The 26,167-nt window shown below is 33.1% G+C and overlaps 1 protein-coding gene across 1 annotated transcript; it reads right to left on the reverse strand.

Moving 5' to 3' along the window:
* Positions 1 to 335: 335 nt before the first annotated feature.
* LOC143546349 (auxin response factor 4-like) lies at positions 336 to 7,892 on the reverse strand. Its single transcript, XM_077038035.1, has 12 exons — positions 7,225 to 7,892; positions 7,087 to 7,143; positions 6,823 to 6,987; positions 6,635 to 6,719; positions 6,240 to 6,330; positions 4,887 to 5,051; positions 4,190 to 4,309; positions 3,494 to 3,569; positions 3,239 to 3,407; positions 2,019 to 2,668; positions 1,108 to 1,298; positions 336 to 678 (listed from the first exon to the last, which is right to left on the reverse strand). Exons 1-12 carry the CDS (start codon positions 7,513 to 7,515, stop codon positions 519 to 521), a joined length of 2,220 nt encoding a protein of 739 aa, XP_076894150.1. The 5' UTR covers positions 7,516 to 7,892; the 3' UTR covers positions 336 to 518.
* Positions 7,893 to 26,167: the final 18,275 nt, after the last annotated feature.

Genomic DNA, 26,167 nt, shown 5'->3' on the forward strand with positions numbered 1-26,167 from the left:
ATCGCACTACAACAATCTTTAAACGTCACCTACGATAACCCCGGTATGGTAGCAACATGGTGTTCAGTTGGAGTTGAGTGAAGATTTTCCTTTAGTTTCTTGAATCTTAAAGATGATTGAATGCTTAAAAGATGTTTAAAGAATGATTTAATTCTTAGTTAAGATTGAAATATGTTTGACGTGACGTGGGTGACAGTGTCAATTAATAAATAGTGGAAAATATGATGTTGCACTAATTTTAAAAATTCAATAATAAGTAAAGGGTGATGTTAATTATGATAGTTTTAACTAAGTTGTAAGATGTTAGTTAAATCTAAAACAAAAGATTACTACGTGAAATTTGTTACATTTTTATGTAATAAACCTAAACTTTTACTACATATAATTCTTACATGCTTGTCACACTCAAATTTCTTTACTACACAAGTTAAAACTTCCATGGTCTTGTTAGCACAAAACACTTGCACAAACATACACTATAAACACCTAGCACCACCGTCTTGATGGTGACCGGAGAATTATTCCGTCGTGCCTATCAGTGACGACTTAGCGGTATCCACTACGGCCGGTGCTTCCTCCAACCAACTGGTGTCATCACTAATCACACCACCACTCATTAGTGTCTCCACTTCTTCCATGGTGCATATGTGAATCTTTGTAGCCATCCTTGCAAACTCACTACATAAAATATTCATGGATTAATTTCTTCTAAAAGTTTTCTTTGTATACACATTGTAGCTCACTGTTACGAGTAACTGATTTAATTTTACTTAGTATGAAATAAATAAATACCTTTACTTTGAAAAATTATAAGAAAATAATGATAAGGTTCTTTTTTCATATGATCAAGTTATTAAACTTTAAAACAACATTTTAGTTAAATTCCAACCATTTAATCATTCAAAAATAAAGTTTTAGAACTTATGTGTGAATTCAACAAAAGTCTGTTTTTCAACAGTTGTTATATTCCTAACACTGTCCTTCGATCGATTTTATTTTTCAAAATGCATTAAAGTAACTTGTTTCTTGCGTGTTAAAATTCAAAAATTGATCCGAAGTCGTTCAAATAGTGCATGAATTAGTTGTACAATGTTCGTAAGGACTTACTCCCATGGATCATCCCCGACAACCATCATGTCGTTTTCTTCATCAGTATATAGCAACCGCCACACACCATCTTGACTAGTCAACACGCCTTCCATTTGAAATAGCAACTCTAGTTCACTAAATAACTCATGATAACTTGACATTTTCGAGAGATCAATGGCCCTTCCAACTTTGTTTCCTTGTTTGTGAACCTTCATATGGAAAAAAAAAGTTGTAACCAAAGCTTTCTATGTGACAAAAAGGTCGTATTTCGTCTAGAAATGCAACTTTGACTCATTTTCCGATAATAGTTTAGAAAACTAATTAAACGAAAAACGTACCCAACGTGATAATGGGTCGACATTTAAGGATGATGTATGCAAAGGCCATTTCAGTTGTCACACTTGTCTAAGTATGAAATCTGATTTCATTTATACTAAATCTGACAAAAACATGCCAGGTGATAAAACCTTCGGAATTTTTTGACATACATCAATTTTAATTTATTACGTGTTGATACATCATTAATGTAAATTTATATATTAAAATACTCAAAGGGCAGTCTTGTCATCCAACGATTTTATAGCTGAGCTTATACAACTAAAATTGGACATATTTTGAGTGACATATATATAAGTTTTTATATACGGGTGACCTTATTAATAAATAAAATTAAAAACTTGAGAGAACTCGAGTTATAACTTATATCACCCAATATTTACCATCAATCCATCATACTGGCATACTTTTTAAATATATTTAGAAAACAAATTGTTTATAACATATATAAAAGGCAAAAGTGTATGTTTTAACTTTTAACCGAATTAGTTTTGACCATTTATCTAACAAGCCCGACCTGACTCGACCCGACCCGACCAGACCATTTGACACCTCTAATTAGTAACTTATACACTACAAGTAACAACTTTTACCTTAATGCAACTTCTTTTACTTAAATTTTGATCATCTTCCATTAATGGTAAAGCTCCATTCAACTGAAAACCAAATAATTTACAACTACTGCCATTGCTATCAGAACCACCACCATCATCATCAGTTTTCTCACTTCCAGAATTACCTTCAATGATCGGAGTCGGGTCAAAGTTTATCTTCCCAAGGTCAATGGGAGCTTGAAGTTGTAGCTTTAGCCCATTAACACTATTTTGATCTCTTGTAAGCCCATTTCCAAAAACGGGCCGACTAACTAGGAACCCAATTGTGGGCATGACAGGAGCCCGACTCATTGGGAACCCAAGTGGATAAAAGTCCGTTTGGTTGGGCCCGCCACTGGTTCTTGGTGGGCCCCAAGGCCCGGTTAGAGATTTCAACGAGCAAATTTCTTGACCTTGCAAGACCGTTGGGAATCTAGTGTTGTTAGATCCCAAGATGGTCGGGTTAGTATTGGTGACAACATTTGTACTTTTTCCCGTTAATAATATAGGATTTGGAGAAAAACCCATGTGCATTGAGGGTTGTACTCTGAAGCTTAACGGGTTGTACATCTTACCAACAGTATTTTCTTGACCTTGCAAGACCGTTGAGGATCTTGTTGACTCCTCAAAGTCTAAACATCCACCCCATGCTGCAAAAAAAAAAATAATAAATAAATAATAATAATAATAATAATAATAACAATAATAAAATATTACTAAAATAGGGAAAAGTTAACTTACAAGATTCTAAGTCTAAAACTAGGGGTGGAAATTTGTGACATAAAAATAATCAGGTTTTAGGTTGGCATGCTCAATTAAACAGGTTATGTTCAGGTTGACCTGTTTAGTCCGTTTAGTTATACAGGTTAACCCCCCAACCCGTTTTAACCCATGTTTTACAACCCACCGACTCGATTAACACGCTCACTACTTGGTTATCACCCGCCAATCCTTTTGACACGTTTAGACAATGAGCTAAAAGGGTCATGTTTGGATTACATGATTTATAGTATGTGCATATTAGGGTTGATGTTTTTTACACGAATAAAAATATGGTTGTGTTTAGGTTGAACAATTCAACCAGCAACCTATCCACCCAACACGATTGACACCCTAGTCAAAACTGGTTATGTTGACCCGAAACATCCTCCAATTTGATTCATTCATAAGTAAACGGGTCAGGATCTTTTTAGTGTTATATAATCAAGAAAACTAAATACCAGCAGCAACAGGGTGTTCAGATGGATTTGAGTGAAGATTTTCCTTCAGTTTCTTGAACCTTAAAGATGATTGAATGCTTAAAAGCGGCATTGAAGCACCCGAAAGATCAATCTCCCACGGAGATATTCGTTCTTGATTATTGTTTCCAACATCTTCATCCCACCTCACCTGTTAAATGGACCAAAACATTAAAAAAACAAACAAACAGATGTATAGAAACTAGTTTCTTTTTATGAAGTTATAACACGAAGTACCGTTAAACATCTCCATTTCGATTTAGGCCATTTGTAAGGATCCATGTCACTAACACCAATCACAACACCTCTAAACCTGCAATAATATGATCAAGATTTTTATTTAAGAGCCAGCAAACATAAAGGTGGTATCTTTGTATCAAAAGTTACTACAGGCGGCAAAATAGGCGGGTCGAACAAGTTGGTTATCGCCCTATTGGATCAATACGAGTTCATGTCAAAAGTCAAAACTAGGGACTTTTTGTTGCAAGATCGGGTTGGATTGACCCAAAACACTTCTTTTCAATAAATTATACACCTTTTCTAGTTTCTACATACTTAGTATGTCGCAGATATCGTTATACAAATTACATTATTTGATTAATAATCTAACTCTTTAATAAAATAATTTGAGGAGGCTTTATGCATTGGAAACTCTTCTTTTGTAGCAACTACAAATCTTTTCTACATACTTGTTATGCTAAATATCGTTATTCAAACTGCATTATTTCATTTATAACAACTTTTTAATATAACTTATGAGGCTTTATGCAATGGAAACTTGAAGTTAGTAAATATGAACTATAAAGTTCAGGTGATTTTCGATATATTTGGCATGTTTCCATACTGATATTTTACCCGTTTGACCCGTTAAGGGAAAATTATAAACAGGCACATTAAGAAGTAAAAGGGTCATTATTGGTATCTCAAAGATACCTTCTTTCAGGAGATTCATCCATACTGAATCTCATCTTGAACCTTTTGCCAATTGTGATCATATTGCTGATGCAGTTCATATATTTCGCGTAAGGAACAACAAAATCGGCTCGGTTAGACCTGCATCATTATAAGTTTGGATTAACAAATGAGCAAAAGGGGTTTGTAAGATATTCATTTATAAAACTGATTATGTGATATACCGAATCACAAGAATCAAATAATCAGTTGTAATCTTTTACATAATTAGTTGTTTGAGTATTTCATAAATTTTGATTAATAATAATAATAAAAACTCTTATTTGTTGTTTATGTGTTATATTTATGTTAACAACCTTTTTATTTTATTTATTATATTTTAATAAAAAGGGTATTTTGGTCATATCTGGAAAACTAACCGAAGATATCTAACAGAGTTAGTGTCATACTGTCATGGCAAAAATAGTTAAACAATTGAGCCACAATCGCAGATATGACAAAAATTCCCATTTTGGAAAGAAGGCGTTAAAATGGTCAAACCGCAGGGTCGAAAAACGAACTTAACTCTTCCAACAATTATCTTTTTACTTATAAATTGGTTTTGTTGCAATTGGTATGACAGTAATAATCCAAATCATTATTATCTGGCCCCTAAATAATCTAATACTCAGTTTAATAATGCACATCCAAACAACACCTTAATGACCTTAGATTTTACCTAGGACTGTAGAAAACATCAAAAGTAATGTTGGTAGATATTGCATTAGCTACAGGGGCAAACATGTCCATGAAGAAATTTGAGTCGGGCATAATTGTTTCGGGAAGAAAATTTCTTGGTCGAGTAGCTCTTCGAGTTCCCAGCCTTAGCTCACCATCTTTGCCTCTAAAATAACCATAAAAGAATAATAAAAACCAAACACCATTGTAGACCTTTCAAGTTAACATTTTTAATCATGTTACTACTAGTTCATGCTTTAAAATAGATAATGATTTTATCTTGGCTTCTAAATGATTGAGTTAAAGTCACTATTAGTGTCTTGTTTATAAAGAAACCTCATCAAACTCTTCTAACTATATCTTTATGAGGGGCGCACATTGAATACAGAACCAATTTTAAGTACAGAACTGCTAAATATAGAGATATTGTACGTCCATCAACCCTTTACAATAAAGAAAAAAATGTCATTTGTCGTATTTATTCTCTCCCGCATTACTAAGCACAAAACTTTTAGATCTTTCTTAAATATGAAAAGAGAAGATCATTGAGGATTCCCTTTGCCTTATTCTCTTCTTCCTTAAAGTGAACAAACAATTAACATAAATACATGATATGGAGCATGACCCGTTGACCCGTATAATTCTTCCTATAAATAATGTAACACTTACGAACGTCGCAACGGCATTGAACGTAAGCAAATTGTTTAATCATGTGTATCATGTCTTTTTTTTTGTTAGCATCTTAAGACCCTCAAAAAAGTAAAAGTAAAAGTTTAGTCTAAAAGAAATGATTCTTTTTCCATTTTCTACTCTCTTTATTGCTGCAACAAATGAAAGTGTTACAAGCACCACCCCCTTGGAATATGCCTAAAGTGTTTCAAACATTTTTATTGTTCCCTGTTTCAGACCAAAAGAATAATCCTCAAGTTCTTGTATCCATACACATTACCAACATATTACATTCTGGCTATTTTTTTATAATATTATTATCATCTTTTGCTTATCAGAATTTCAATGAAATACCGACAAAAAGTGTCTTGTCTCCACAAATTTGCACTTAGTGTGTATATATATATATGTAGGCAAATTAAATTTTAATAACCGAAACTATGATCCATCAACCGATAGTACTTCATACTAGCAATTTGACTAATGCTAGTCCTATCAATATGTGCCGTGCCAGCATGGATTATTTGCCTATATATACGTATACTTATATATATACTCATATACTTACATATATACATAAACACACACATATTCTTTTTTAAGAGTCTAAAGTTATGTTATTTAACCCAAAAAGACGCATAAAATTCTTAAGGAATGGTATAGTTATAACTTTATTAACTTATACCTTAGAAAAAGAACTGCATCGCCAGAAACAAGATTCTTCCGGTTTACAAATGTACTCCATCCAGTAGTAAGCAAATGGCGCCTTGGTTGACCTGAAAAAGGCCACCAAATTCCCAAACTATGATACATATTTTTAACCAAAGTTAGAAAACGAGTAGGACGTCCAGGTCAGGTAACGAGTCATGACACGAATTTAAGTCAAAACGAGTCATTTCTTGTTACAAGACAGGCTGATAGGTTGGGTTGACCAAAAATACTTTTTTGTCAAAGTTTCTACATAATTTTTATATAAATAGTTAGTATGCCATATATATTTACAAGAAATTACATGATGTAAATGATATTCTTGTATAAAATAACTATGGTAAAATCAATAAATATATTAATCAAAATCACCTCTATAAATGTGTCTAAATTTCCATTCTACTCCATGGAGGTCCTTAGCAACTAGCTCTTGATTGGGCCTCCGCTGCTTATAATCCTTAAATTTAAGTAATAATATAATGTAGTTACTAAAAACTGAAACTTTAATAAGAATTCAAGTTAAATAATAAAAACACTTTAAATAAAAAAAAAAATCAAACCAGAGGTGGGAAACAATCTTCAGCAGCTCTTCTAGGCACAGAAAATCCACCATGAGTGGATGTATCAGAAGCAGTTAGTGTTTTGCAAAACATTTGAGGGGTTGATTTTGTGACTGCCACGTCACCATTTTCTTCTTCACCTTCTTGCAAATTCTTACCAGTCATCTACATATCCTCATCACCAATAAAAAAAAATGTTCAAAACTTTATTCATTTTACCATAAAATTAATAAAAATGACTACTTTATTATTAATCAAACATACCTCTATCAAGGGGAGAAGTGTGAGCTTTGTATAGATTTCATCATTGTTTTTGTTGGCCTGTGTTTCAAGAATTGTGTCAAACATCAAAAGTCAAAATTAAAATTAAAATTAAATAATCACTCAAAATTCAAAACTTACTAGTAATTTAATATCACAAACTTTGCAGAATATTTGAGGTTTCAAGCCTAAATTTGGAATTTCAATATGTGACAAATGAAGAGATAACTGAGAACACCTTTGCTCCAAATGACCTTGTGGGAAATAAACCACCACATTATTTTTATTTGGGAGAGTGGTAAGAGGACCAGCACAAGCATGCCAAAGTTGCTTGTAAATTGATGATTCAGAATCAAGATTTGATGACATTAAGGATGAATATTCATCCCCAGCCTCAATCCCACTTGCAACATGGTTCAAATCAATTTCCATTACAAAACCAAATTCAACTTGTTAAATATTTACACACAAAAAAAAAAAGTGGTTCTTTAATAATATTAGACATGAAAATCAAGAATCTTGAAGGGGATAAGTGAAGTGAAATAAGTAAGAAAAGACATGTTTTTTATGGCATCCAACTAGATGAAGATGAAGCTTAATATATCAAGAAAGAAATGATTGTCAGCCCATTAGCAACTTTTTAGAGAGGGAGTGTGTGGGGTTGAAGACATGGACCAATGCAAATGCATAGGCAGCAAGCACAGAAACCAAAGGGAAAAAGGCCAAATGTGTTAAGTGTCTGTCTTCTGCCTTTTTTAGGATGAAAGATTACTAGTGTTAGTTAAGAATAGGGGGACAAGTTTCACAACCGTACAATAATGGTAATGTTGCCATGTCATCGTCATGTAAGAAACGGGGCTTCGAAGCTCTTCTTCATAACGCCCCGCTGTGGTTTAATGCACCCTGGGAGTCTCATTATATATATTGCTTATATATGTATGTTTGTGAGAGATGGAGAGAGATAACGGTGCCGACCGTTCCAAGGCCGACCCCTTCCCTGCCCCATCTTACCGCGCCCCACTGCGGTGTTCCGCGCCCTCAGCGCCCCAAAGATGCCCCCATGGTGTGGAGCCTAATAGACATTTGAGCGATGATTTTACTATCTTTTATTAACCTTTTTTTCATATGAAAGATCTTTCAAATAGATTTGGTATATAATTGTAATATTTCAATGATAGTTGTAGCTTATTCATGATTTTTTTCTTTTAGTGTGTGATGTTTCTTCGAATATGTGTGACAAACCAGAGCATTAAGATGCATAAAAACGAGTATTACATAGGAGAAAATATTAAAATATCTTCACTTTTACTTATTTGCAGTGCTTACTGTTTTTAGGTGAAAGTTCATGTGGGTATAAAATTGCTTCAATTTAAGAGCTCACAAAATGTACTTTATTAATAAGGTTATAAACTCGTGTATTACACGAGTTTGAAAAATTAAATCTCATTCGTTATCTTATTATATGATCCGGTTCTTCATGTTGCAATAATCATGTACAAAAGCACACATAAAAATTCTTGAAAAGTCGCAAGAGATGAGAAATATAAAAAAATTGTTTCTAATTATATTGTTGTGTTAGTTTCATCATATATTGCTACTGAATTAACAGTTGCAAGAGTTTTTATCAGTAAAAAAAGATTACCAAAGGATTCAAATTGAGGATTTAATGATATTAAATTATTAACCATCCATAACCAACAAAATAAACTTGTGTGGCTTACTTCATGTCTTTTTTTCCTAATACATGCCTTAGATTATAAAATTAGAAGCAAGAGCAACTGCATATTTGGTAATATTGGCAAAGAAATTATAATACTAATAAAGTTATAGGCATTTTATCACAATTTATTTCAGTTTCAAACAATCAATCTTATTAACACATTTTACTCAATTCCGACAACATACAAGAAACTAAACAGTTGTAGGGAGTTTTATATTTGTGTGTAAATGTAAAAAAAATGTAAAGAAAACATGTTCGGAACCAAAAGTAATATTTTTCTTAAAATAACCAGTTCTTGTACCGACCAAACCGGTTCTTATGTGTTGCGCCGACTGACACGACCCGTCCTTTTTGCCAGTTATAAGAGAACCCAAGTAGCAAATTTGACCCATTTACTTAAAGGGTCGAATACAAGCTAAACTTGCCTGATATGTTCCAAGTCATACTAAAAGTAGGCATGTTTCAAATGAAACTTGTTGTGACCCATTATACAAATCAGAGTAAAAAGAGTTGTTGCAAAGATTTTATTCACAACAAATAAGTATCTCACTGAAAACCAAACTATCATTCCTCCTAGATCTATCAAACACTTTTGAGATTCATGTATAGAATATAAAACACAAACAAATAATAATAATAATAATAATAATAATAATAATAATAATAAACAACCAACTTAAAAGAAATAGATTATCATTTCGAACACCCTACTACGATCTTACTCCTTATAATGATTTTGTATAAAATCGGTTTGCAACACCCGTAATTACAACCATTTTCCAATCATTTATATTAGTCAAGTATACTTTATGACCTTAACTTGTAAGATTTACAAAAAATGAGTGTTGTGCCTATAACAAACAACACAATATTATCACCACCAAGATACTCTTCCGAGAAGATATGAATTTGGTTTCATGAATATCATCAAGGGAATAAAACAACTCATTTTCTATATTAGTTTAACCCGAAACTCTAGTTGATGCAAGTTTGTGACAATGAATATATAAGCATAATGAATTTCACTATCATCTAACATATGACAAAAAAAAGGCAAATAATTATTAGATCTGAAAGAAAGTACATGTATGCGCCATAATCAATCTACTATTCTTTTTGTAAGGCCCTGTTACCGGTGCCCTACTTTGGACGTTGGATTTACTCATAAACGCAGTTCTAAATATCATAGTTAATAAAAACATTCGCGGAATATTAAAACTTCAACCAGAATATAATACATAGCTTCCAAATCTTATCAGCATAAACATTCAAGTAGTTTAAATAGAAAACATTGACTTTATAATAACATAACACTTGCTTGAGATGCCAGTATCTTCAATTCCATGCCATGTGTTCCTCTCAAGCGAACTGCCTCATCCTACTCACCTGCGTGCATACTAAAAGTCAGCTATGCTGAGTGAGTTCTAGTTAATCACATATCATATAATACATACACTTACCTTCAGTCATGCATCCGAAGATACATAATAATTACTTTAATAACTTACTTTCATTTCGTAATTTCATACATACATTTACACTTTATTACTTTCATATATGTATATAATTACTGTCCTTTTTTATCTCGGATATTAATAGGGTCCGATCCCTTCCTTTTCTATCTCATATATTATTAGGGTCTGGTTCCTCTTTCCTTTGTCTATCTCAGATATTATTAGGGTCTGATCCCTTTCTTGTCTATCTCAGATATTATTAGGGTCTGGTCCCCTTTTTACTTCTCTATCTCATATATTATTAGGGTCTGGTCCCTTTCTTCTCTATCTCAGATATTATTAGGGTCTGGTCCCTCTTTCTTCATCTTCGTACATACTGTCTTTACATACCCGTAACATGCATATACTTTCTTTTTAGAGGTAAGTGCTATTTTCATACCCGTGGTTTGTTCAATTACGCCACTTTAGTACCTTTTTTGAATTTATTGCAAATGACTACCTCAGTTTTCTAAAACTTGCAATTATAGTACTTTTTTCTAACTCCGTTTATTTTTGTCTGTTAAATCAAGGGTACTTTAGTAATTTTGTTATTTTCTTTATTTTTTTCTTTTCTTTTTAACACCTTCCCCTTTACATCTACAAATCAACCTCTCTCCTCTTTCTATCATCCTTGTAGAATCTGATTTATGCCCTAATTTTTTAATTCACTCAATACCCAAATAATAATCCATATTCAATCACAGTAAACAACATCAATGGTTTCCACCAAGTGAATCTAACTCACTCCATCATCCATGGATATCAAAGGTAAGTTATTCTTCATTTATACACTCTTAACCTTCAACGTTTCTTATTGAATAAACACATCTCAATTCGGTAAGCTCGATGAGCTAGTCAAGAACCTAACCGAATTAGTAAGCTCGATTATTATTATTATTATTGTTGTTGGGTTTTTGAGTGAATTTTGGTAATTTGCTTTTTCCGATGATGGAGATGACGGTGATGGTGAAGCGGCGACAGGGATGATGGAGGCGGGTGAAGATGGTGGATGCAAGTGGTTGGTTGTGCAAGCAAGAATTGGGTGCGGCGGTAGTTTTGTGCGTTTTTCCGGCGAACAGACTGTGCGCATGTTTTCCCAGCGAACTGAATGTGCAATTTTCCGGCGAACAGAAGGTGCGTGTGCGGCTGTGGTTGGGGGCGTTTTTCCGGCGAGGATCAAAGTAGGAGAAATGGCTTGATTGGGGATTTAGGGTTTGGATTGTTAAGATCTAGAGATTTGGGGATTTATGAATACAAAGGGAGAAGAGTGTTTAAAAGAAAAGAAAAAATAGAGAAAATAACAAAATTACCAAAGTACCCTTGTTTTAACGGACAAAAATAAACGGAGTTAGAGAAAAGTACTAAAATTGCAAGCTTTAGAAAACTGAGGTAGTCATTTGCAATAAATTCAAAAATGGTACTAAAGTGGCGTAATTGAACAAACCACGGGTATGAAAATAGTACTTAACTCTTCTTTTTATCATTCATACATATTCATATATTGTACATATATCTATCATACACATTCATCTATCATAAACATACCTCCCTTATTAGCACGTGCAATATCCGAAGATCGTTCACATACCGACAAGCTTTCATTCACATTTAAGATATACATACATAACATATAAACCATATAAGGCATACACTTACCAGTTAAGGTGGGTGTATTAACTATCACATCGAGTATGCACACAGCCCCGAAAACATAACAAGCAAATGGGGCTAGAAACTCACCTGAATGCGGTTACGTTCACCGTTAATAGTTATTCCCTTCTTGAGCTGTGCACGACTAACTGTATAACAATTACACATATCAATTAACTATTACTACCCGCATCGTATTTCTATATTTATATAACCAACAACGAACGGGGTCCGGGGGCAGCGCCCCTAGCGGGGTCCAAGGGGCAGAGCCCCTGGCTGGGGTTAAGATGCCAGGTCAGCTTGGAAAAATTTTATTTTCATCAACTGTCTTAACACATTTTCCACTAACATTTTAAATTATTTTCTAAGCTGGGCTTGCTTGTTAAGTTTAATATAATGGGCTAGTTTGTCTAAATTGGATATGGGCTTAACATAATTTAGGCCCAGCTGTTCACCATCAGGGCCCAACTGGACTCAGGCCCAAGGCCCAACAGATGACTGTGTGGCCGAGAACCCAAGACAAAGAACCATGATGACCGAGAACTCTCATGTTTGGCCGAGATCGTTGACCGAGAACCCGTGTTTTCGGCCGAGAATCCTGACCGAGAACACATGGTCACTGAGAAATCTGACCGAGAACTCTTGGTGTCTGCCTGTTGACCGAGAACCATAAGGTTTGACCAAGGATTCCCAAATTTGGCCAGAAACCCCCAGCTCAGCTCAGTTTTCTTTCTTATGTTCCTACCTTGCCTAGTTAACTTGTTCAATGGTTCAAATCATGAACTTTTAACCCTTTCATCGTTCATAGTCGTTTTACACTCATTACTATCACGGCTTCAAGATCTATCCCGTTTTAGGCATAAAGCTTAGACCTTTATATCTTTAAAACGTTCTAGGCTAGATTCATGAACCGTATCTAACCACAAGCCTTTTACGTCCATATTAATCATCAAGTTATCAACTTTATGTTTTATCTAGACCCAATCTACTCTATGTTCAAGTCTCTTGGCTAACCGCTCATAAAAATGTAACCTTTAATCATAAAGAACATAACTTTTTGATGTTTCTAGGTTACAGTTTGCTTGATATACGATCTTGGACTTGTTATCTTGCTTGTTTGATTGAAGATCCCAAGTTACGATGCTTGGTTGTGTATTTGGATGGTGGCCGACGGCTAGGGAGGGAATGTTTGGCTTAAGTGTGTGTTTTAAGGTATAAAATGGATAAGATGAATAGAAATGGAAAGATTTAGGGTTTAAGAGGTATTTATACTCCCTTAAGCCCATGGACCTAAGACCCATCTTTCCTTTTTGGTCCATGATTAATTATATTTAATTAGCCTACTTATCTTTCCCTTTTTACCATTCTACTATTTATTTATTAACTCAAGTAAACTTTTCCATCACAACGAGTCAATATTCATTATTATTATTATTATTATTATTATTATTATTATTATTATTATTATTATTATTATTCGAAATGTTGCGATGTTACACTTTTTTAGTGTTGAATTATTTCACTTTAGCAAAAGTTGCCAATACATATAAAAAGTTTATTATATATAATTAATAGTAAAAAATAATCAAATAAGATGAACCATTTTCGTATTGCTTAAAGTAAAGACGTATCGTGGCACCTTCTGAATTGATCACTAATAAACTAAAAACATACATCGCAAATTTATACACACTAAAATGAGTATCAAAAGTTTTAAATATGTTCTTTTATTTCTATATTTTTTTACTTTATTACTATTATAAAATTATAAAAAAAATCATTAATATGAAATGTTTAAAATATTTATTAATTATTTTAATTAGATATTTATGACTATTTTTACTTTATTTACTACTATAAAATTAGAGATAAATCATTAATATGGATTGTTTAATATATTTATTAATTGTATTAATTAAATAGTCATGACTTTCAAAATTTAGCAATATTGATGCCACTTGGCAAAAAATTGAACAATTATGTGCCATGTGGCACAACAATTATTTTTGTTTATTATAATAGTAAATTTTGGGTCTATGATTCATTTCTTTTATGGAAGTTAAGTTTTTTAAAGTGAAAGTTTTGATTCATAAATGCATAGGTTATTTCCACATCATAAAAGTTATTTTGACACCATATGCGTCTATACAGCTCGTATAGGGCCTATACGAGCCGTGTATGTGCAAGATTTTATCATTTTGTGATGGAGGTGTCAGGTGTTAGAAGCCTAGGGGCTATACAACCCGTATAGACTGAAAAACTTGTCATACATATATTAGTTAGTCATGTGAGTGCTATACGACTCGTATGGCCACTATACTAACCGTATAGAGTTGTTAACACACCGTGGGGTTAGTGTTTGAATATAACGACCCTTCATAAATGATGTGAAAAACTTTCCTTGCATGTTTCCATATAATTAAGTAGCATGGGATGAGTTATTCTTTAAAATGAGACAAAAATAAGAATATATTGTGACTTGAAAATAAAACTCAAAAAGAATAACACAAAAAATGATAATCTAAAATATAAATTAAAAAACAAAAAAAAACTAAAATGTTTCTCTTATTGTTCTCGTTAAAAAAAAGATAATTGTGCTCTTTTATTTATTGTTTTGTAATATCACTCAACATTGTGTTATATTTTAGAATATATTGTGTATTTAGATCGCAAAATATAATACAATACCGAACAAAATATAATACATATCAAGGAAAAAAGACAAAATGTCAAGAAAAAAAGATGACCCAACATAATGACGTCATTGTGTGTGTGTGTGAGAGAGAGAGAGAGAGAGTGAGAGATAGATAGAGAGAAAGGAAATCGGAGGAAACATTTTATTTTATTTTAACTCTTTATTTAGAATTTTGGGCCCTTAAAAGATTGAATCTCATTTTCCATGTACAAAAGTTAAGAAATTTTTTTATGTATTTTGTTTTTAATTTATATTTTAAGTTATGCTTTTTTTTATTATTTTTTATTGATTTTTAGGGCATTTTTAGTCCACAAATTTTTCTCAACATTTTCATTTTTATTTAACTATGTATATTAACCTAACCTCTAATAGCATCTACATTAGGGGTGACAATCTTGACCCATGAGTTGTATCAAAATGTATAAGATGGGTCAGAATGGGTCAAACTAAAAAAAGAAAATGATTGAAACGGGTCAAAAGGTGTTGTCATTTCTCGTTTTCTTTATTTTTATGGAACGAGAAAAACAGAGGAAACTTTTTGGTATTTTTACTTTTTAAGTTTTTGATTTATATTTCGAGTTATGTTATAAATATATATTATTATTATTATTATGGTTATCAACACCTAAAATAGATTAGCTTCTATTACAAGTTTTCCTCTCCTATATATACTATATTGCATCTCATTGTAATACACACATAATTATTGAAATCTCCATCTTTCTCCCTACATCTCTCTTTCACATGTTTGGCTATTAGGCTTGTTTCACAACACGTTATCAGCACGAAGCCTTCACAATTTATCTCAGTCATAGTGTATGTTCAATCGGATTATCTTACAAGTAAGTTTTATTTTAATATATTCAAATATGTGTATATGTTTTATGTTAAAGTCACTAATCAATATTTTTATTCAAATTCCCAACATCAATCTTGCGGTGGAATATTAATTTTGCGAGTCGACGGCTTCAACCACTTCCTCTATTGTAACACCGTGAAAATTTCGAGTTCAAAGTATCAAATTTCTAAAGTCTAGGGACTCAATTGCCAAAATCCAAACAGGAGGGTTAAAAATGAAAAATTGGTTTTCCTGACCCATCGCGCTACGCGATGAGTCAGAAGAGACACCCATCGCGTACCGCGGTGGGATGTCTGACAACGTGTGCCACGTGGCACACGGTGGCACCATGTGCTGCCACGTGTCACCACGTGGCAACACTGCCGCCACGTGGAGCGGCGACTGCCACGTGTCAACACGTGGCAGGCCTATATGTGTGACTCGACAGACCTATATCGCGGTACGCGATAGGTTTGTCCAGTGACCCATCGCGTACCGCGATGGGGTCCAAAATATTGCCTATAAATAGCGGCCATGGGATCTCACTCCAGGCATTCCAAACACAGCTCTCACATCTCTCTAAAAAAATCCTCATAAAACGTGCCACGATTTCCTCGATAAGCGTGCTTCGAATCTCTCAATTGTGCACCAATGTTTCCTTAAGAAATTGTGTCACCCTCCACCCACATACCAAAAAGGTGTTGTTGAAATGACAATAAATCTCGATAAGCGTGTCAACGAGTATTGAAGTTTGGTGTAATCGTTTGACGATCGAGAAGTAAAGCGGCGTCGGAGTGCTGCTCAAGTCCCTAGGAGTTTGATACGCCACTAAGGTTAGGCGTAATATCGAATTCAATATAATTTAATATTATATTCAAGGCTTTGGCCTTAAGTCGAGGTTATACTCGATATCTCGATAAAAGAAAAGAAAAGAAAACATAACAAAGAAATAAATGAAAGATTGAATGTTAAATATGTGATAACATATATATGTGTGTAAGTATATATGTATATATTCTTTGTTATGAAAATATTATTTAATGAATAAAGAGTATTCTTAAATAATAAAAGAAAATATTACGTTTCTTAGAGAAGAAGCAACGTCGGGTTTTCATATAAACTAAAGGTTTATAATTTGCTTTTAAACAAGAGGTTTTCAAGTAAATAAGAATTGAACTAAAGGTTCAATCGAGGATTGAGATATAAGACTAAAGGTCTTAAGCCGGATCGTGTATCCGACTAACAAATATTTATACTCGTACTATAGGTGCGAGATAAAGAAAGGGAAAGACCCTTGGACGGTGAGTGAAGCCGATCCTAAAGAGATAAGGTGAATACGCCCCCAAACTTTTAAACTTGTTTTCAAAAGAGTCAACTTGTTATATGAAATTGTTTACAAGGAACTATGTGTTCCTAAAACCGTTATAACTATGGGTATGAACCTAGCCCTCAGGCTGTGGTATACATATGTCTGGATCCTTACATAGGTGATACTATGCGATGTATGGGCATGATCGCACCACCCTTGGTCGTAGGACGCTCTCCTGCAGGGAGTACGACCTTTGTGTATATTTACGGGCACTTAACTAAGTCAAACGCTGCGGTGTTTGTGAGGTGACCTAGTGCAGAGGCTCTAGTTTATAATGTGTTATTTGACTTTGTTATTCCTAAGCCACGTTGGGCCGAGGCAGGCGTAGTCTCGAGGGGTAATAAAGTAAAAGAAGTTATTTTGCGTCAGCATGTTCACCAGCATTCGTTGCTAACGTATTTTCTTACATTTTGCAGGTGAACAAGTTTAGCGCTTGGAGTATCGAAGTGCTATTTATATAAATCCGATGGCTCGGATTTCTTTTGTAAATTTAACTTATTATGGTGGTTTGTAATTATAAAACACATAAATGTTTTGTTAACTCAAACGGGTATTTTGTAATCCCGTCTTTTGAATGTGTATATATATATATATATAAGTTACATTTTCGATCCTTAAGTTTTATAAGTCTTCCGCAAACTAAACATAACTCTGATTTATTTACAATTACGATACCAACTGTTGGGTCATACTCCTAGGCCTTAGATGGAGGTGTGACATCTATGCCTTCTGATTTAGTCTTTTGAAGATAAATTCTTATATAGACTGTATCAACATGTGCATATCAACATCAGGCACGTCAGTATCGTTTATCATTATTTTTTATTTTTTATAACATAAACCATATTGTCATTAGTACATTATGGGTTGCATTAAATATTTGTTATGCTCTTCTCTAGTATCTTTCAAAACAATCCATCTTATAATTCATACAATCTTTGATTGAATCGAGACTTATATTTATTTTTATAATAAGACTATAAATCATTTATTGTTCAAGAAATCAAACTGTTTAATTATTTTTTGAGGAAGAAATCCTCGTCAATTAAATAAAAGAAATATTTGAAAAATAAATACCTTTCACAATGAAAACATATATCAACATAAAAAGATTATTTTAAATCAAGTTGTTTGTGCCTCTTGTTCTTTTATTAAAACAAAAACTTACAAAGATTTAATGAAATTTCAATTTTGTTTCTAAATTATCCTCATTAATCATCGGTATGCTTTTGAAAAGAAAGTTGTTCTTGTCTATATTTAGTTTATAACTTCAATAGTGAATCGATATATTTAATTTGCTTATTAGAATATGATTATTTTGTTTCTAAGTGTAGTAGCATATATATAGTTAGTTTATAAGTATATTTTGTTTTTATCTTCATAGTATTCCATTCATATCAGATGACTACTAGAATAATTATTATTTTGCTATTATACACATGAAAATTATTTGATTTAATTCTTTAATTTTTTAATATTAAACAAATTAAGTTATTGCTAGAGTAAAAATATATAAATGCATAGATGTAATGGGCCAATGGTGTTGTATTTTAACTTAAGGCTCGGTTCTTCATAAATTCACGTGTGTTAGATTTTGCTATGTACAACTTCAAAAAAATAATAATTGATTAACCAGTTACCTTTTTTCCTCCTTTGGAAATTAAATCATTTGTTTATGTTTATATCTTTATATTCGATTGATTTCATTAAACTTTTATACTGAAATCTTATTATAACTTAATTTGTTTTCAACACATTAAAAAATTTAAAAGCAATATTTCAAGACATAAAATTATTGGTTTAGTTCTCTGTATGTGATTTCGTTAAGGTGGTTATTAATTCAAACAAACTATAAAGAGATTATAACCATTGAGTAGCTAGCACTTTTTTTGTAATTGTTATCTGATTATAGTTTTACATAAAAAAATTAAAAGTTGAATTGGATTATAGTAATCAGCTCCTTAATGTTTATCTCTTAAGAATTTTACATGTAAAGTTGTATCTTAATATTAATGTCTTTTGTCTAGATAACTATAGTACTGATCCTTTCGGTTCTAAAATTCTTAGTTGTTATATAGTTGATTTGGATACAATATGATACACCATACTTTTACTGTGCAAGTAAATTGTATTTAATATTTTTTTGTCGCAATTAAAACAAACAACCTTGAGTGGAAACTATAGCAACACTAATTCTGGTTCAAATATTTGTTTATATTCCATGTTAAATATACTTGCGATTGATGATACGATATGTTGATACATAAATTATATATATATATATATATATATATATTTGCTTATAAGTGATGAGCAGTCTTAATATAATATGGTGGCATGAATGTTATAAAGTTACGTCTTTATGTATAAAGATAATATATAGTAGAACAACTAAATCAAAGTTGTGTCTTATTATCACTCTAATGAAAGAGTATAAAGATACACCTTGAAGGTTATAAAATATTAGCATGCTATAACTTACATGACTCATTCATGTAATTATTTCTCAATGATTGTTATATGAAGAGAAAATTAATCTTGGGAAAAATCGGGGACAATTTTTCAATAGTCAAACCTGAAGTATACTCCTAAATTAGCATTTCCTTAAAACATATTAAACGTTTGAAGTGATTTTATATCGGTATGCTTGATGAATAATAAAAAACCATGAAATTGGTTTGGTTATACTACATTATGTGAAGAGAATGTGGCAGTATATTTATCATTCTCATCGTGGCATAGTTGAGAAAATTGTAATGATGGTCATGTTAATAGTAAGATCGACCATCGGATAATTAATGATATTCATGGTAATGAGATCGACCACAACACATGGCAAATGGATTGATCATGTATGAGAACAGAATATGAAAATACAAAAGTGAAATCACATGATCGCTTGAAACGATAATACAATGTTCTCTCATATTTATAATCTTGTATTGTAGAAGCAGAATACATTTACAATTATAAACCTAAAGTTTATGGATCATGATTATCTTGGCATGATCGGTTAGACCACACCGAGTCAATGATGTGAAATTTATTGAAGAACTAGAAGATTCTTCCTAATAATTATACATGTAATATTTCTCTCAATGAATTATTTATTTAACAACTAGAGGAGGGTGTGAATCCCTAAATTTTATGGAATGAGAAAAGGATACACATATCCTAACATGATACCATTTAGTGTTTTAAATCGATGTATCATCTAAATGGTTATCAAGATTGCAACTTCATGTTTGCATGATCTATAGCTTAGATAATAAGATAGCAAACATCTTATTCCATATTGGTATATTTACATTCAGTTATAATAATGAATTTGATTCCCAAGTTAATAATGATCATTGGAATAAGTGTTGAACTTCATAACATATTATGTTCTTACATAAATTGTTTTGTTAAAGACGATTACTCAACGTCTATAATTTGTTGCAAATGCAATATCACAAGAACAAAGGTTCATGTTTGAATTTGAGTACATATGATTATACATGTCTTAGAAACTAATTCACATCAAGCCAACAAGTTATGATACTTCCTCCCCATTATAATTGGTTTTTGGTCGGTAACCAAGCAATTCTCATCTAATATTTCGTGTGTGTTATATACTGAAATTAATCCACCATAAAACACAAAGATGAGGTCACAAACTAAGTTGGGAATTTATGTCGGTATTAAATATTATTTATGATTATATACTTAGAGCCACTAATGAGATATTTGCTTATATATGTCTCATTAGTTTTCACTTTAGTGAATCAACATTCTCAACATTAGGGGGAGATATAAAGTAGTTGGAAAACGAATGTAGTTGGAATGAATTATCATTGATCCTCAAACTAAAAATTATATGAACTAAAAATTCAAAGGATAATTCATGTATAAAGATTAGCGAATCAATTACCGGACGATTCACTGACCAAAAGAGAGTGTCTAACTAAGACACTTATACCAACTGCTAATGCTCCAATTAATAAATGTCCCCGAATGACAAACGCATATTGATTATAAGTCTAACACACGCGTGTAGCGTGGTAGAATGATCGTTTCCAAAGGTAAAATTTCCTCGAAAATTGGAGCAAATAATGAAGATGGTCAAGTCGAGGTGCAGTAAAAGGTCTCTTGAAAGAGATTAGACATGATGGTTCCTGAAGAACCTTAGGTACTTGAAAACAAAGAGCACTCATTAAATTATATTATATCATGTCTACAAAGATATATGGAATCGAAATAAAGTCGACGTCGCTATACTTTTATATATATATATATATATATATATATATATATATATATATATATATATATATATATTTAGCGCTTGAAATGATGATGAGGATCAAGATTCTAAATCTGCCTATAAAAAAAATGATTGGCCAAAGTGGAAAGTCGCAAACACGGCAGAGTTGAATTCTCTAGATAATGGAAAGTTTGTTGGACCAGTAGTCCGTACAACTAAAGTTGTAAAATGTATTAGATATAAATGGGTATTTTATATAAGTTATGAAAATTCAATTAAGTGATATAAGGAAAAATTGGTGACACAAGGATTTTGCAAAGCCCATGATTGATTATAAGGAGACTCATTCTCCAATGGTGGAATCAATTACTTTTCGATACATAAATAGTCTGGTAATACAAAGAGAGAATTTATACACGTTTAATAAGTATTGTGATTCAGTTGATACTGAAACTTTACAAGAAAGTCTATGAAGGATTAGACTTATCTAATCGTTTAAAGTAAGTTCTCGATAACACAATGATTGTTGTGTATAGAGTCATATTTGAATACATTACAATTATTGAATTTTTTGAACATAAATGAAACCCCTGAAGAGTTTCCTAAGATAGTTGAATACTTGAAAGGTTAATTAATACATCTTTATGATGAATTTCTTGTGCATCAATAAGCATACACATAGAAGGGAATGTACATGATGAGTACAATATCTTAATAAACAAAGAAATTATACAATATGGATTTTTGATATGTGATACAAAATGATATGTTAATGAGCAAGTTAATACAACAAAAATCCTAGAAAAGTTAACGTGTATGCATAATTCGTCAAGTTGAAAAGAAGTCCATGATGGATTGGTAAATGCATGGATTTATGCTTATTAAGTATGGATTAAATTATTCGGATGAGCATTGTACAAAGCAAGAGATATTTTGATAAAGAGGGAGATAAGTTGGATATAATTAGTCATACTTTTATCAAATATTTCACTCTTAAAAGTTCATTAAAATCATACACTATAGAGAGAAACTTATGAGCTTTTAAAGAGAAAATTATTTTTCAAAGACCTTGACAAGGTGTGATTATTGCTCGACTTATAGTTTGAGTATATGTGTAATTATATGTTTATAAATCCATCAAAGATCTAGGAATTGTTGAGACATTTTACCATGAACAAATTTAATCCTTTTAGCATGTTAAAGAATGTCAAACAATGACTCTATATCATTTCCTATATGAATATGAAATATTATTGGTTCGAAAAAACCATAATTAAATGCATATGTGCATTATGTAGTAATGTTAGCTATATATGATTATTATTTACTTATTTATATTTATCGGCATGTGTCTTGCTAGAAGACATCAGAATGGGTTAAAACACATATTTCAGGTAAGAAAGATATGGGCTTATATTTAAATAACCCATCAAAACAGGTTTGGTTAGTTTTGTTGATGCAGAGAAACACAATATGGTCATGGATTGTAACATCCTACTTTTGGTTATAATAATAAAATAAATTTCGTTTATTTTATTTTATAACCTTGAGTGGAAACTATAGCAACACTAATTCTGGTTCAAATATTTGTTTATATTCCATGTTAAATATACTTGCGATTGATGATATGATATGTTGATACATAAATTATATATATATATATATTTGCTTATAAGTGATGAGCAGTTTTAATATAATATGGTGGCATGAATGTTATAAAGTTACGTCTTTATGTATAAAGATAATATATAGTAGATTATTATTTACTTATTTATATTTATCGGCATGTGTCTTGCTAGAAGACATCAGAATGGGTTAAAACACATATTTCAGGTAAGAAAGATATGGGCTTATAATTAAATAACCCATCAGAACAGGTTTGGTTAGTTTTGTTGATGCAGAGAAACACAATATGGTCATGGATTGTAACATCCTACTTTTGGTTATAGTAATAAAATAAATTTTCGTTTATTTTATTTTATAACCTTGAGTGGAAACTATAGCAACACTAATTCTGGTTCAAATATTTGTTTATATTCCATAAATTATATATTGTGTCGTTTATCGGTTAAGTTAACAAACTGTACACGGTTGGGCTTGGACCTTAGAAGATGGAAAATAAGAAATGGAATGGGCCTTAGGTCCATGGGCTTAAGGGGGTATAAATACCCTTAAACCCTAAACCTCTCCATTTTCTATTCATCTCTACACCATAGCCTACTCGAGCTTCGGTTTGCATGTTGCTCTCAACGTGATCTCTTACGATGCATTGGAGTCGCATGACTTGTTCCTCGAGGAAGGAAGATTCATGTTGTTTCCCTTTTTTTACTGGCTTCCATTCAACCCGTTTTCCTTCCATTTAGGTAGTTTTTGTTTGGTGTGAATGGAATAGTGAATTTATGCATGCATTATATAGAGACTGGAAAGTTGAACACGGCACCGTATTTTTGGAAGCACGGCCCCGTGCTGCTATAAAAATAAATGTTTCTGAGTCATAGAATTGTACGGAGTCAGCGCGTATCATGCTGAAGATTCTGGGGTGACCACGGCCTCGTGCTTAGGAAAGCATGGCCCGTGCATTTTGTCACAGTGATTTTTCTTTTAAATTTTCAACATGATTCAAGATCCGGAATTTTTAGAATGACGTTTATTGTGATAATTTGGAAGTTTGGTCATCTAAAAATTATTAAATAAAGATCCTAGAACAATTTCGGGATAAGCCCGGGTTTCCTAAGAAAATAAAATAATCGGGTTAAGCCCGAAGTCCTAACACAGTGTGCTTAATGCACTTGTTTACACATAAAAGCATAAAATTAAGTTTCCTAGAGCTCCCCGAAATGCTCTCCTCCTCCGAATGGTCCTGGTGGTGGAAAATACGTGAAACCAAGAACTTGAAGCTGGAGTTGCTCGTTGATGTCTCGGAGTTCCATTTTCACGTTTTCCACATATTCGGTGAGTTGCACGAGACGCATCTCCGCAAGGAGATTCATTTCGGTGAGTTCTTTCACGAGTTCTTGAAGTTTCACGAGAAGCTCGGTTTTGGAAACATGGCGGGCATCGTTTCTCAGATGTCGGGAAACGGGAATTGCTTCATTCATCTCAGTTGGCATGCTGAATTTCCAGAGGTTTTTGGTTTTGGTTTTGGTTTTGGTTTGTGAAAGAAATGCAATGACACAAGGTGCCTTTTATAACCAAACAGGAAACCAAGCATGGCACCGTGCTTTTGGAAGCACGCCCCCGTGTTTTTGTTCTGACAATTCTGTTACAAGCCAGTCTGACTGAGATTTTTTGCAGAGTAGATGCCGGCCCCCATTTTTAGGCACGGGACCTTGCTTTTGAGAGCACGCCCCCGTGATTTTTATATTTTATAAAAAAAAAATTATTTACAAGGCCTAGTTTGGAGAAGGTCTTGGCCAGACCTTATTTCCCTAATTTCTTTAATCAAGAAGTTTGGAGGGTTAATAGCTCCAACACTTCTTTAAGTGGACCATCGATACATGGTTTTAATCGATGTCCATTTACCTTGAACTTTTGGCCGGTTGAATTTGAAATTTCGATGGTTCCGTAGTCAAAAACTGTTTCAACTACGTATGGACCTGTCCATCGGGATTTCAGTTTTCCTGGGAAAAGACGTAAACGAGCGTTGTATAACAGTACACGATCGCCAGTTTGAAATTTTTTATTTCCTTTTAAATGAGCGTCGTGTATGCATTTAGTCTTCTCCTTGTAGGACCAGGAATTTTCATAGGCCATTGTTCTCAGTTCCTCGAGCTCAAGAATTTGATCTTCCCGGTTTGCTCCGGCGGACGTTAGATCAAAATTCACTGCTCTAAGGACCCAGTAGGCTTTGTGTTTTAATTATACTGGTAGATGACATGCCTTCCCGTAAACGAGCTTGAAGGGTGTCGTTCCTATGGGAGTTTTGTAAGCCGTCCTGAGGGCCCACAATGCGTCATCTAATTTTTCTGCCCAAATTTTGCGATTCATCCCCACACTTCTTTCCAAAATTCTCTTAATTCCTCGATTTGAGACTTCCACCTGCCCACTGGTCTGTGGGTGATATGGTGTTGCCAGTCGGTGATGGACCCCATATCGTGCTAAGACCTTGTTCATCGTGTTACAGAAGTGAATACCTCTTTCGCTGATGAGAGCTTTTGGAGTACCGAATCTTGAGAATAACTTTTTCAGAAATCTTACAACTACTCGAGCATCGTTGGTGGGAAGAGCTTGTGCTTCTACCCATTTAGATACGTAGTCGACTGCTACCAGGATGTATTTATTTCCGAATGAGTTAGGAAATGGCCCCATGAAATCTATCCCCCATACATCAAAGATTTCACAAATTTGAATGCCCTTTTGAGCCATCTCATTTTTTGATGAGATGTTCCCGGCTCTTTGACAAGCATCGCATGGTTGGATCAAAGCATGTGTATCTTTGTATATAGTGGGCCAGAAAAATCCTGCATCAAACACTTTTCTAACCGTAGTGGCGATACCGTGGTGCCCACCAGTAGGTTCTTCATGACAGTGTTTGAGAATGTCTAAGGCCTCCTTGCCTGCTACGCACCTACGAATGACTTGATCCGCACCTATCCTAAATACGTATGGATCTTCCCAGAAGTAAAACTTAAGGTCGGAGAAGAATTTCTTCCACTGTTGATGGGTAAGCCCTTTTCTGAGGATCCTACAAGCTAAGTAATTTGCGAAGTCGGCATACCAAGGACTTTCGTCTTTTTCCTTTATCACTTCTTGAATGTGCATGAGGACTTCATGTGGGAAATTATCATTGATTATTTTTTTGTGAAGTTCCTTGGGAGTTGGACATTCTAAACGTGAAAGGTGGTCCGCGGCTACATTTTCTGCTCCCTTCTTGTCTTTAACTTCGATGTCGAATTCTTGGAGTAGTAGGATCCACCGGATGAGTCTAGGTTTGGCATCATGTTTGTTGAATAGGTATCGTATTGTGGCATGATCGATGTAAACTATGGTTTTGGAAAGAACTAAGTAGGATCTAAATTTTTCAAAGGCAAAGACTACTGCTAGTAACTCTTTTTCTGTTGTGGTGTAATTCTC

This window comes from Bidens hawaiensis, unplaced genomic scaffold (assembly GCF_021521415.1).
Source record: "Bidens hawaiensis isolate Kalapana, Puna unplaced genomic scaffold, B.hawaiensis_p1.1 tig00014334_1, whole genome shotgun sequence".
In the NCBI taxonomy this organism is placed as follows: domain Eukaryota; kingdom Viridiplantae; phylum Streptophyta; class Magnoliopsida; order Asterales; family Asteraceae; genus Bidens; species Bidens hawaiensis.

Excerpts from the sequence above, each read along its gene's own strand:
- LOC143546349 (XM_077038035.1), bottom strand. The coding sequence starts at position 7,515 with ATGGAAATTGATTTGAACCATGTTGCAAGTGGGATTGAGGCTGGGGAT. Across the intron at positions 5,052-6,239 it reads GATGCAGTTCTTTTTCTAAG|AGGCAAAGATGGTGAGCTAA; the intron begins GTATAAGTTAAT and ends TGGTTATTTTAG. Across the intron at positions 4,310-4,886 it reads GATGTTTTCTACAGTCCTAG|GTCTAACCGAGCCGATTTTG; the intron begins GTAAAATCTAAG and ends ATAATGATGCAG.